Source organism: Echinococcus granulosus (assembly GCF_000524195.1).
Source record: "Echinococcus granulosus chromosome Unknown EG_S00045, whole genome shotgun sequence".
NCBI classification, from domain to species: domain Eukaryota; kingdom Metazoa; phylum Platyhelminthes; class Cestoda; order Cyclophyllidea; family Taeniidae; genus Echinococcus; species Echinococcus granulosus.
In genome coordinates, this window is record NW_020170425.1 from 218,857 (window position 1) to 233,183 (window position 14,327).

Here is a 14,327-nt window from a genome sequence, read left to right on the forward strand (position 1 = left end):
GTGTGAATGCTGGGATTTTATTTATGTCTCGTTTTACAAAAATACTCAATGCCCATACGTCTACCTTTGTAACTGCTGTTGTCAGCATGATTATGCGATGTGCACTGTCCTCTTATTGGGAAGATACCGAGTTTTCCATGAAAGTGGGGTCGTATATAATCAAAGATTCTTATTAACAGGCTATCCAACGTGGAGATGATGACATTGTAAGTCGAGGTATCATCAGTGGTCGTTCTCTTGATGAGATTTTAATGGTGGAAGTAAGACAGTGTTCGACACAACCACAGCTTGTGGTGATGGAGGCAATGATGTTGGGTTAAAATTACGACGCTTCTTCATCTCGGTCGCTTGATCAAGTGATTCTCGAGATCCAATGCCCGCTTGTTGAAGAGGTTGAGTTATGAAATTTAGTAGACCTGGTCTCATTAATGTCCCCTTCTTCCTGTGTCTACTTACTTTTTTATCTCTTTCTTCAGTATTTCTGTCAGGCTCGGCAATCAAACGTGATGTGGGCATCTCATCAGCATTACTTAGCAGTGGAATCCCAGCAGAGTTGCCTTGAGAGACACGAGTTGGCTGTGATTCTTCCCGACTTACTGTGGGTTGTCCTCGTCCATCTGATCTGGAGGATCTGTATCCACTTCCATCACGACTGTGTTTTTTCTTGGGGCTAAGGAGGCTATCCCCAGAATTCGAACTGCATAGGCTGGGAGTCTTGCAAAGTGGGCACGACGAAACTGTGGTAAAACTGGGTTTCTCCTCTGTTTCTGTTTCTCGATGATAAAAGTAATTAAAGTTTGACACAATAACAGGAACAGGGAGGGCGATAGTTAGAACACCAGCGATAGCGCACAATGAACCTACTAACTTTCCTCCAACTGTCACTGGCCGCATATCGCCATAACCGACCGTTGTCATGGTAACCACAGCCCACCAAAATGCATCGGGTATGGATCGAAAAAAGGTCTTCTCTGCGTCCACCTCAGCAAAGTATACGGCCGAGGAAAAGAGGATGACAGAGATTAGAAGGAAAAACACAAGGAGCCCCAACTCTCGGACACTGGCTTTGAGAGTTTGACCAAGTATTTGTAGCCCCTTTGAATGACGTGATAGCTTGAATATCCGAAAAACACGAACCAGTCGAATAATACGAAGAATCGCTAGAGACATTGCCTGATTTTGGCGCTTGGAATCATCGGCTATGACAGTCCCAAGAGTAATGAAGTAAGGAATGATTGCAACGATATCGATGAAATTCATAATGTTTTTGAAGAAGGCAACCTTTTGAGGACAGGAGGCGAATCTAATCATCAATTCAAAAGTAAACCAGATTATGCATACTGTCTCGATTATGAAAAAGGGCTCAGCGAGATGAGGTATGTCGTCTTCTACAATTATCACATTGTAAAATAAATCGTTCCATTGTGTTTGTGTGCTCGCTGAGGTATCACGAACTGTTCGTAGAAAGCTGGATCCTGAATCAAACACGGTAGCTCCGGTGGAAACATAGTTATTGCCATCTTCTGCGGCATTCGAAATGGATGAAAGTTTGGAAGTCCTATTTGCGATTCGATAGTGCTTGAAGTGAGGCAAGGTTTCAATGCAAAAGATGACAATTGATAGGATAATTACAAATATGGAACAAATAGCAATACACCGTGCAGCTAAAGAACTTTCAGGATATTCAAAGAGAAGCCATATTTTGCGTTGAAATTCGTTCTCGGGTAGCAACTTTACCCCCTCCTTGAGGAAGCCCTCATCAATACGATACTTCTCTACAGCCTCATCATCAAGTTCGTAAAAACTTATCTCTTCGGTAAAAACGTCAATTGGGACATTAACGGGTCGTCGAAGCCGGCCCCCAGACTGGTAATAGTAGAGGATGGCGTCAAAACTTGGTCTATTTCGATCGAAAAAGTACTCGTTTCTCAGCGGATCATAATATCGGTTGCGTTTCCGCGGATTACCAAGCAGAGTGTTTGGGAAGCGGTTTAGCGTCTTCAACTGTGTTTCAAATTTCAAGCCAGAGACATTTAAGACGACACGCTCTTCGTCAGCCTGTCGACGCTCACAAAAGGACATATCATATTGCTCCTTGGGTTGTAGTTCATCACTCACCTCTGAAAACTGAGCACCTTCAATATCCCAGTCCACGCTGTGCATAACCGAGGCCTTTGTTAGAATCTTTGTTCTCATTTGTGCGTTAGTTTCCATGGTACCATCGGACTGACTCTCTTTAGAATCGGACAGGTTTCGGGAGAATGAGCTAGATCGGAGAAGGGGGTTTCTCTGGCTAAATCCAAACTGTCCGCTTGTGAGTGCTGCAACGGTGGAGCCAACCGCAGAGATGCGAGTGTCGCAAGTCGTGGCAGGAGGAGCGCCAACAGAAGCACTGCTGGAAGATTCGGTTGGTCTCAAGTTAGAGGATGAGGCGGTTGTGGTAGTCGGTGCACCAAAGGTCACATGGGAACCTGCTGAGGTGGTTGCGTTAGCATGGTAACCTCCACTGGGTAAGCCAGTTCCACCAATCCCTGATGCACCCGGTAGATTACTATACGCTCGCACGCTGTATTGCCTGGATGGGAAATATGTATGACTTCATAATATAGCAAATTCAAATAGTAATACAGGAAACCAGTCGTTCAAATAGTGCTGACTTTCTGAGCAAACTCATATTTGTAAGACTTATTTGCCCAAACAGTAAAGTGCCACCAACTTCTGCTTTACAGTGAGTTCTCCAGTAAAAACTGTATATACCATTTTGCATAGGGATTCCATTTTTAATAATAAAAAATCATATCAGTTATACATAATTTTCGGATCTAAGTGCTCAGAATACCCGCAAATGTCACCTCCTTTAACACCGCCGACAGATCGCTTATAATTGTCCCTCGTAACTTTACAACAAAGAGGGGGAATAAGTGAATTTAATTGTCGTTTTAGCTAAACCCAGCAGTACTTAAGAGCATATTAAAATGCAACAAACTTTATACTACTCTTGGCTGTACATTTTTAAATGATTATCCGCTTAGATGTGATGAATTCCATACACAAGAAAATTTGGTGTTAGTGTATGCAAGCCACGACTAGGTCATTTTGTGGCTCCGATTTTGCGGATAATATCTATTTCAATTTCCAAAGTAAGAAATTGATCAAAAAAGGAATTGAATTGAGAACGAGTGGATGCATGCAGAAACAGTGAAGCACATATTACAAACCGATGAATCCTAATTTTTATTCCAAAACTGAAGGGAATACATAATCTTTCGTGAGCAAAATAGGTATATTAGCGGAAGTTTAAGTTAACCTAGAATGTTATACCCCTTATCATACTAACTATGAAATCCTTGGGCCTTTCGGTCTTCGTAACACTAGAAGAGTGAAATATGTCTGTTGAATATCCTAATACCCTAAGTCTGTTTTAATTTTGCAGGAGTTGTCCTTTGCACACTTTCCTTATGTGTACATCTAGAAGTAGTGGCTGTGAGTCTGGAGCCCGGGACGTGCATCAGGATAATGTTAAGCAATGGCAGTGGATCACTAAGGAAATAAGCATAATTGACATCCATTTCGCGAACGAATGTCCTACCAAATCAAGGAAATGTGTAATGTTTTGGAAGTTCATGGGAATTCATTTTGTAAGCTGGCTCACTATTCATGCTCACGATCAAAACTTTTTTTATATAAATATTACCAAAACAGCGACCTTGAATAATAATATTGAAAGCATTTCCTGCCTAAAAATCAAAGGTTTGGGAAGCAACAGCATTTCATTTAAAAGAAACCATCATTGCATAAATCGATAACTAAAGAATTCCTGCTTTCTCTAATTTATACGGTTAAAGAAAAGTGGAATTTGCACATGCTTTCTTAGGTCAATTTCTACAAAAAATACAGTTCCTCAAAGTCATTTACTTATTATTTCGCATTACACACGATTATTAATTTGCATATGTCTAGCGTCGTATGAAATGGAATAGGAAACATTCAAGGTATAAATAACATAAATACGTCAATTAATCGTTAGTAATTAATTTAATAAACGAAAATGACCAAACTTCCCACTTCTCCAATATACATTTGCTCGGATTTACATTTGTTCTACTTTTTTAACAGAGACGTATTTGAAAATGCTCAGTGTTTGCTTGTCTCCAGCTTGCAACTTTACTGTTTTCCTAACCTCCAACTTTATCGTTCTGTAATGTCCTGTTGTCGAAGTGTGTTTCATTTTCATATTCATAAATTCAAGATAATCACTAAATTTCACATTATTTTTGAGAAAACGCTCCCTAAGTATACCATTTAATGGTCTTGTTTTGGCTTATATATCCTATTAACTATTCTATTTGCCTCCATTTCTTTCATGCTATCGAGAAATTCGTCGGCGATTTAAATGTTGGCATTTTTTCAGTGGTAAAATCTATTTTGGTACATTTATCCATTTTGATGCACTTTCAAGAGAACCCACTGTATGCTCTGAAAGCTTTTATTAAATTAGTTAAGTCCAAAGATTTCTTGGCCAAAAATATCCCCTACCGCACTTATGTACTTTGCACTTCTACATATTAACTAGCAAATTTCAAGAATGCATGCAACATTTCCTCATTCGATGAGCACTTTAAGGCATTTCCATAGCATCTGGCTAAAGAATTGGGATTTTTTTATTGAATCTACCTAATTTGAATTTCATTTGCGACAACGATTCGAATATTTAACATTCCAATACAACTCTAACGGACTGATCGTGGTAGTTTTAAGCGCAATGATGTGATGGGAAAATTGCCCACTCATCGTCGGCCGAGAGGCTTTGTTCGTCGCGTGCTACGGAGACATTACCGAGATGTTTGCGTAGTAAAACAGCAACTATCATTTCAAAGCCCATCGAAAACCATCTAATTTGTGGCAGAGTATCACATAGAGAAAACATAAATTTAGAATTGATTTTATTTTGCCTTATTTTTATCAGCGATTTGTCCACAAGCCCCTGCCAAAACACCTTGAGGTGTATTTAAAGTTTTCAAAGCGATTTAATTGTCCACTATAATAAAAAATCCATTCTTCAGAAATCTAGTCCCAATAAAGTACCTCATGACGATATCTTGAGTCTTTTTATGAGGTTTTATAGACAATCCCCCCCCAATTACCGTTTTTTTTGGTGTCAAAAAAAACACCATGATATCTGTTGCATCATCTCCTTGTGTAGATAGTGGCACTTTGGCGTCATGACTACTGAAGCCTAACGCACTTGGTTGACCTTCCCTCACATACTGCCATGTTCTTCTTCCCATAGTGTTTGTAAAGGAACAACATTGACTTTAGTCGTAATAGCTCGAGTTACGCCTTTCTTCTACCAATGCTAAAAATGCAAAGTTATTTAATCTCATCTTATTCCTTGTCAAACTCTTTATTTGACTGGGGGATATATCTACCTAAATATTAACAATTCGCTTGCTTACCAGGCGCATTCCAAATGAAAATAACGTGTTTAAATTTGGATGAATTTACACATTATTTTAATTTTTATGAACACCGAATATAAAAAGTAGCTAGCCGGTTGTACTGATCTAATAATCAGAAATTTTCTTCTCATTTTCAGGCTTTCGAAAGTTACGGTCAGACTTAACTATGGTAGCTTAAAAACATCTTAATTAACTCTGATTAATTTATGGATAAAATAAAGCCATGGATAAAATGCGTACAGTAAAGACATTGAAGTCACTTTCTGCACTCGCACTCCACCAACGTGCCATGCACTTGAAATGAAATCCACTCCCGAGTTCAAATTAAGGCGTCCTACTTTATTTATCCCAGTGAATTGGGCGTCAAACTAAGACTACTTTCCATTCAATTTACGGTATAGCGGGGTGAGTGTGCGCAATGGGATACCGTGTGCGACTACAAATGCAGTTGGACTTTACACATAATCACATTTGATGTCCTTTTGAGATGGTTGCCTTTTTGTTAGTACTAAGGTAAAACAAATTTAAGTGCCTCTTAAGCAGGATCCTCTATAAGGTCTAACATTTGCAAAGATTATAGTGGGATTAGATTCCTATTTTATAACAAGACATCTTTCTTCCGTTGCTGGTTTCACTGAAAGTATAAATGAGGGAAACCTTGGTTCTTTTTGCCAATTTGTGGTTCTGAATAAAAGCATTCATTTTATTACCTAATTAAAACAAATTCCCGTCAGTATTCAGTGAAACTCTTACTGCTATGCCATTACAGCTTGCGATGCGTATCAAACAGAAGGACTGTCCAAACCTTCTGCATGAACTTGATCTTGTGGTAAATAAAGTCCAGTTCCAGCTTTCTGTGTGACTTTAGCGGCATTTTATAAGTGTTATTTTTTTCTAGTCCTGCCGGTGGAATTTATACACTATATGCGTATGAAGCACTATCTGCACTAGTAACAAGAAGAAAGTACAGGTAGTTTTTACACAGGAACAAAAAACAGCATAAAAATTAAGTGCATAAAACATAATGAGTGCTCTTTAGCCTATATACATTTTCAAGTAAATTGGAAATTTTCATAAATACGGTTGACACAGTTTGATTGCAAAAAATAGTTGATTACCGCAAGGTAGAAAATTGGGGAAAAATTTTGTCTTCAGAAAATGCCAACTACTGTCTCGTGGACCAGAAGTAGAAGATTGCGTGAATGACAAGGAAAGGCCTTGTATACCACGTAGATTTGCGTTCGCTTGCTTCATCAGCTTCTACTATTATTCTCCCGTTTTTCCCCAAAAAAGCATAAAAGAAAACGGACAGTTTCTCCTGGATATTTCTCACTATTCCCATGTGAGTACAAGTAAGAGATCTGTACTGGGATCAGAATGCGTCTGGTGTGAGTCAATCACCGCGCCCGTTTTAATACAGTCGCCTAGACAAGTGGGCCATAAATAATTTTCGTAGCACTTAGATATGGGGGGGTTAAAATGTATGTAAATTCTGTTTTGCATAAAAACTAGGCTACCAAATGCTTTAAAAGCATGTGTATACTGGCTTTAGTGATTCATTTCGGATACAAATTACCATTTTGGCGTTACAATTATATGGTAGTCGCTCACAGACTCAGTCTAGCTGCATAGAATCTCATAAAAATATTTATGTTGAAATGCTTGAAAAGGAAAATAAGGCTTGACAAAACAATTCGACATCACCGTCTTATGGCCCCAATTCCCTCACAAAACATATTTAAACCGAGCTACTAATTATTTCATCCAAGTAGATTAAATGCAAAACTATTTAGTGTGCTTAAATTTTTGCATTAATCGGAAACTCATGTATTTGAAGCATAATGAGAAAAGGGAACGATTTACAAACTTGTGCTGAAACTTTAAAACTGCCAAGCATTGTAGTATATTTCCGAGAATAAAAATTGCTACGAGGCATTTTAAAGCTTATGTAATTCATTTTATGGTAAAAGCTAGGCTGAAATACTTTTAAAAGTGCATTACCACGAGTAAATAGCAGTTTAGTGGCATAGGTCTTTGCGATAACTAGTGATGCGTGGACTGTAATTGTCCTAGGAAAGCAGATGTTAAAGTCCGCTATTTCATGGGTCGCAAAGAAGTGCATGAATCCTACATAGCTCACCGATCATATTGGGCATAGTTATGTTCATTCGAAGAGCTTGGCTTTGTTCCACTGGCCCAGTGAATGGTATTCATTCTGATGCTATCATACTTCGTCCTCTATAGACAAGTTGGTATCCATTTCATCACCAGTTAAAGGAGTCCGTGAATTAATTTTTTTTCCAAAATAAAGTCCAACACCGATGCCAATCACAAAGAAGTGCAGAATCTTGCAGAAGAGCGAATGTGACTACGACATGGAGTGCAATGTGTCACCTCGTCTCCCTGCGTTTTGTCTGCCCGATCGTACGCGCGCTCACACGCACCAATGCAGGGCGCGCAATCGTGCGAGTCTGTCCCCTGATTGGCCGGCGCTCGTGCTAGTGTATTTTAACCCATTTGACTACTGCTTTCCGAGCTATGCGCGCCAGTGGGCTTTCGTGGGCCTTGGTGCACACGCCCGCCAGGATGGGCGAATCCACTGCGTTAATGCAGCAGCAGTAGGATTACATTTGCATATTGCAGGAGCAATTGGGCATGGGGTAGCCGTGGAGCCGTCCCAGGCTTATTATCAACTAGAAAATGCCCCGGGGGACATAATTACGTCTTCGCTGCGTCATCTGAAATCAATAGGTCGCAAGAGCCTCTGCTTTGGAACGCGAAGGGAATAGTACTTGTTGGACTTGAGCAATTGGCTGATTGGTCGATCGATCGATCAATTATTCATTGATTTTAGTCTGCAATATCCGTGTCTCTGAGGGGAACCTACTTTTCTCCAGATTGCAGTAACTTTTTGGAATTATTGCAAAGACACCCAACCACCATTTATTATTACTTTGTCTTGTACCGTCGTTCGATGATTAAAACTCTGCGGCGCCATTTGCAAATATCCCTATTGATTTGTTTTGGCAAGATACTAGATAATTCGCAAGAAATGCAAGTGTAAGACACTGTCAAGTTCAGAGTAGATGTTTGATCCGTAAAACAAAGCACGTCACTGCCAGTGACCCTTATTTATTAATTTAGACCAATGGTGTACTTTTAGGATCTTCTGTGAAATCTGAACCTGTGTGGATTTGGTTTATTTTGTATATATCTGAATCGGTTAAACATGGGAGATCTAGCAAGGGTTAAAATTAATCCATGGGATAGTGATCAATCATTAAATGTGATCAGCAGCTACACATACTTGTAATATGGGCATTCCCCCATCAATACCAATGCTAATTATATAGAGCAAGTTTGCATTCAATCTTTTCCACAATTACTTCAATGGCTTCATGTACTTCCATTAACCGAACAAGTTTAATTGCGTGGTTCCAAAGCCATCAGGGATGTATTTCTTTTGCCCTAATATGCGTGATGCAAGTCAATTTTTATATTAATCCAGTCATAAGAATTTATCCAGCTGTTTTATAGTCGTTTTTGAAATTGTTGATAGCTACTTTCTGAATCCAAGTGCCATCAATTTCGTGCAAGACTTCCTCCAGCTATCTTTACAACTTATGACTCTTGGAGAGTATGAAATCACGAATCCAGTACTTTCTCAAGTGGAGAAATTAAAAAAGCAGTACTTTTGGCAGGTTCACTCGTCCAGGTGGCATGGTTCTGCAGCTTCTTTGTGTGCGAGGCGTGGGAGGGGGGATGTTTCTCACTTTTTACTGGTGAATCATTGCCGAGTGGATTCGCGCACTGTGTCACAGTTACAGGACAGCATCTCAGAGACGGGCCAATAGGAACACAGCTCAGGCGGGTGCTATTTTAGGGGATGGGACAACTGCAATAGGCGTCGTCACGTGCTGTGCTCGGGGCAGGGGATTTGAGTCGCCATCCAATGAAAAGGCACCTCCACCTTTTCGCGCACCCCCTTGGTCACTTTTGCCTCAGGTCAATACTTTGTCTGACGAACTCCGGTCTCCGTGATTTCCCTTCGCGTTGGCCAGTCAGCTTGCTACGTTAGCCTAATTTTTTTTCTTCTCATCCACCATCGGAAGCGTTAAAATTTCCGTACTTTGAAGGATAACATTTATTATTTAAAAAAAAGTAGGCACCAAAGGATGGTAATCACATTGTGGCCCTTTAGGATTGTAAGATAAATAAACGTGTTTTTATTTATATGTACGCATTCTGATTTCAATAATTTTTATGCATTTTAAAGTAAATAGTTTTTATGACTAACATAACCTTCTAACCGATTTTATTATCGGGTTGAATACAGAAATACCTGTAAGTGTTACTGTTGTAGTATGACATTTTTATGTTATTACCCCCATCCTCTAAGCAATAAGTTGCCCTGTCTTTGATACCCGATCAGGCACCGCCTCATCTGAAAAAAGGCCATAAACTTGCCTTTTGGCCTGCCTAAAAGCGGCATAAGATGCTTCGCTCCAGCATGTCTGCTTTTTTCCGAAGCCCCGCTTTCATTTAGCTCATTCAACAAAAACAAAGGGCGAAGAGTGAAGCTCCACAAACCAATTACTTAGAAGAGTTCTTTGTCTACAAATCGTGGGTGTGCAAAGGATCCGCATTATCGCATAAATCATGGAGAAACGAAATAATCTATTTTCCTCCTACCGATGACGCTTGGTCCTCTTCAGTAAAAGCCTCGAGCATGCGCTGTAAAATCGCGCTTTTCACTACTTGGTTTAATGAGTGTTCCTTCAAAAATAATAACATTTTAGAGATCGTTGGTTAACCTATTGTGACATGTAAGACTTGCGTGGGGCCCACTTCTTCGAAATCCGTTCGACTAAGTATATTATGGCCCTCATTTCGTATTGCAAAGTACTGCTATCAACATCTCATGAAAATTTCCAATGAGTCTGCGATTTTATCTCGAATTTTAAAAATACACTTGGAAAAAAAATTGGAATTTCCAAGCATTGGTAGCGCAAACTCTGTTACTACTCCTATTTCAAGCGCCTAGTTCCAACCTACTCGTTTATGATTATAATCACAAGACGAAACAAACGAGTTTTATTCCGTGCAATCAAAAGAACTTTGTTTTACTCGCCGTGCTCTAGGTTTGAAATTTCCATCCTTCATCAATCATCATCGGGCTTCTTTTACTTCGAACCACTTTCCCATTTGGCTCTCTTTTGATCTACTTCATCTTTAAAGGTGTAATGAATTCGACGCATTTTTAAGCTACCATAAGCATGACTGCTAGGGTTAGCATAAAGCTTACCCAAATTGAATTTTGTTTATGGGCCAGTCTATGTTCAAAATGTAGTTTAAATTAAAGGTCTAGGTTACACTTCAAGCATTTCCATTTTATTTAAATATCACTTTCCACTTCAAAATGTTAATGTCCGTTGCTTCATGATATTTACAAAATAATCTTAATTTCGTTTTCAGCATCAAAAATCCACAACGCGCATTCAACATTAACATAAAGTTGCTCTTAGGCATTAAAAATTATAACAATTCACTAACTTTTCTCATCTTAAAAATTGTCAAAGAGTGAATTAAACCAGCGTTTTTTAAGAAATGAAACAAATAATAATTTTATTGTCAGCATTGCCAGTGTCAGAGAACAAGTAAAAAACAATGTGAATGAGCTCACCGCAATCAGTAGGTAACCCCCCTTTAGGGATCAATCCATCCAAATGACGCTGAAACAGACGAGCCTAGTGTAAATCTTGTGTATACGTACGATTGACTACACACGCGTGTAATTTGTGGCAGGTTTACCGATGCCATCATTTATCTCACCCTTCCGTCCCGTACCCCTTGCTCCTCCCCTTGTCCCCTGTCCTCTGCCCTCCTTCCCCCGCGAATCACCTTTCCGCCCGACTGCCGTCGGTATTGGAGAGGGGCGGGGAGGCAAGGCAGGCGGAGCAAAAGGGAGAGAGACGTCTGTAGTCGCGTCCTGACACGCGTAATATAGTGATGGTGTCGTGGTTACAGCAGCCGTTCATAATTAGGCCACATTAGACTCCTGCTTTAAAGGCCAATCTGCCTTAAATTTTTCCATAGGTGGATGTCAATTCATTTTATAGGGAGTCATTTACTTCTCAACCAAAATAACTTATCGTGTACAACTTGGAAGTGGCCTGCTGCCGAATTTTGTCGCTAAAATCGTGGGATGCCAACGTGCCTCTGCAACCCCCATGAGCTTAACAGAAATAAACCATTGGTCACAGATGTTCCAAAAGCCCACAACCTATGCTCAATCTGGCATTATGGAAAGATCCCATACATTTGGTTCAAATTTAAACTCTTCGAGCATCCCATTCCATCAGGGCTAAATTCTATTTCGGTTTCATTAAATACTTGTAAGTAAAATCAAAGAGCTACTTACCCAGAGTTACCTTCTTCTCTGGTAATTTTGAGATCAAGTTTTCGATACTTTCATATGATAGTCCTAACATTCGATGAAAAATCACAAAATAAGCTCATTTTTGTTAATTACTTGTACTTATGACATCTAGTGGGTGTATGATGAATGTTTAAAAAGGTATGTATTTTGGCTTCTACCTCCCAATAAACACTCACACATATCAGTCATTTTAAAGATTAAACATTTCCCTTTCCAATGCATGCATGAGGATACAAACAAATTTATGCGCTCTAAATTTTGACACAAGTGAAAGATTTTGTACCATGTCTTTTGCAAGTTAAGCGACCATTTAGCGAATTCATTGAAAAATGCCCCGGACGGTAACTTTAAGGGGGATTGGTCAGCATTATCAGTGGATTTTAACAGATTGAGTGTTAGGAAGGAAATAAAGCCTCATTACCCATTATTTCCTCCTTCTTAAGCAATTCCTGATAAGGAACCTTAAACAACTTACAGTTTACTTTTCTTCTGCTGCATCATTATGTACTAACTGCAACCATTTTTACTTCAGAAAAAATTTTCGTCTTCTTTTCCTTCTTTATTTGCACGGACGAACTTACGAAATTCTAATCCCAAAAATACCCTAATTTAATTACTTATATCATTTCGGGTGGATTGAAACGAAACCACTGCTATCCTTATATATTGTTTCCAAAGATATGTTCAGTTTCTGCCCATCCTAACCTGTAACCAGTCTAATTTAATGGGTTTCGTAAAGCATGCACTACTGCTCAATCCACTCAACCGCCGTCCTAGAAATCATTTGCGGATGCAGTAAGTCTTGCCCTCATTTGCCTCGTTATTTACTCTACGCTGAACACGTAAAACTGCTTCAAATGTATTTTAAACGGCTTGGAAATGCTATCACACGTAAAGTAAATTGAAAATAAATTGCGGACATTTAAGAGAATAACATAATGGAGAATTTGAAATATACTTTGCTTTTTTTAAAGTGTACTTCGCCTCTATCCACAGCTATTACCAAAGCCTTAAAACATTAACCACATTTACACCGAAGATGCGGCGATAGATATTAAAACAATCCATACGACTTAAGTACATAATTTGCTTCAAGCACGATTTCCACTGGCAACAATATATACCTACTTAACACCAGAATACGCAGGGAATAGCAGTTGACATCCACTGATTTATTCATAGGGCTCATTAAGTATCATTGGCATAATAACGAGAATGTTCAGAGAATAATCGACTAATTACAAATACTGGTCGTTGGTAGTTTGTGTACCAATCCAGTGATCACTTCAAAAGTACTCGCATAGAAACTCCTACTTGATGTGATGCCATTATTGGGAAGTAATTCATGCGATACCTCACCATGATGCTAATCACTACTCCTTATTTCCTTTAAACTCGTCTGTTTCCCCTTAATGAGTGATTACGACCACTACATTTAAACTAAGAACTTTCATCATTGCCCCAACGAAGAGAATGTTACACTTCTTCTAAAAACACCGGGGAATTTTACCTGGGTGCAACAAACACATCTCATCATAAACGAGACTCGCCAACCTCATGCAGTGACTCCGAAAGGCAAACCATAATATTAACCAACAGCAGGTCTCCCGGTTTCACCGAATAGTACGACTTTCATGGAGGGTACATTATCTGCTTTCCATAACCTTCGGTCGAACTAATATCCTGTGAACACTGGGATTAAACGACTTTAGCCCCATAAAAGCTATAGCAGCTGTCGAAACCCCGCATACCAGCCTACCTCCTCCAGCCCGCGGTATCACACTAGAAGCGATTCCTCGTAAACAAACTACCACTCCAGTTGAAGGCAGCAGCCAACTCCTTTCTACATTCACATTACTTGAACCGGGCGACACCTCAGAAAGACAGCAACCAGGAGCGTGCAGCACCAAGACGAGACCCTCAGGACCGTCAACCGGCTCCCTGGCCAGACGCCACCGTATTGAACACTGGAGGAAACCCCGGCTGCTCCATTAAGCTCCACCCCCACCGAGAACCTCCAAGAATATTCAGGCCAAGAAACCCCCCCATCGCGTAACCAGCTCGATTTAAAAACCTATTGCATCTCAACCGCAAATTCAAAAACACGGCAGTCAAGGCTCCCTTGTAACAACCTAACCCAAGCTACCAAAGTTATAGGGACAAATCACATGACAGGACAGGGCCGCCTGATGACTCATGCCACCCACTCCAGTGATCAGAATTTGATTTTAAATACATAGAGCGTCGTCAACCCACATTTATTAAAACTCGAGAACCACAACACTGCAAAGACAAAAGTGTGCTTGGAAGGAGACATGAGCTCTTAAAATCCACGTTGAGAAAGGGTAGCGTTTAAGACCTAAAACACAAGAGAACAATAAAGCCTGGTCGGAAGTATGGCTGTGGCTCACAATAAGACTTCCAAGGGA

General features: G+C 39.8%; 3 protein-coding genes across 3 annotated transcripts in view; 1 reads left to right on the forward strand and 2 right to left on the reverse strand. All coding sequences in view use genetic code 11, as the record gives it.

The window, feature by feature from the left end:
• Positions 1–222: 222 nt before the first annotated feature.
• On the reverse strand, positions 223–4,882 carry EGR_05738 (Potassium voltage-gated channel protein Shaker; the record flags this gene model as incomplete). Its single annotated transcript, XM_024494987.1, has 2 exons — positions 223–2,575; positions 4,788–4,882. 2 exons carry the CDS (start codon positions 4,880–4,882, stop codon positions 223–225), a joined length of 2,448 nt encoding a protein of 815 aa, XP_024350580.1.
• Positions 4,883–5,946: 1,064 nt separating this feature from the next.
• Positions 5,947–12,160, forward strand: EGR_05739 (hypothetical protein; the record flags this gene model as incomplete). The annotated part of the gene is made up of 8 exons (XM_024494988.1): positions 5,947–5,972; positions 6,358–6,429; positions 6,615–6,801; positions 7,771–7,823; positions 8,968–9,160; positions 10,006–10,173; positions 11,039–11,128; positions 12,011–12,160. The coding sequence occupies 8 exons, from the start codon at positions 5,947–5,949 to the stop codon at positions 12,158–12,160; spliced, it is 939 nt and encodes a 312-aa protein (XP_024350581.1).
• Positions 12,161–12,783: 623 nt separating this feature from the next.
• The window catches only part of EGR_05740 (Metal homeostasis factor ATX1), a gene marked incomplete at both ends in the record, with an annotated part of 4,287 nt that continues 2,743 nt past the window's right edge, over positions 12,784–14,327 (reverse strand). The window contains one exon of the mRNA XM_024494989.1: positions 12,784–12,894. Coding sequence (XP_024350582.1) covers positions 12,784–12,894 — 111 coding nt within the window. The remainder of the gene's footprint in view (positions 12,895–14,327) is intronic.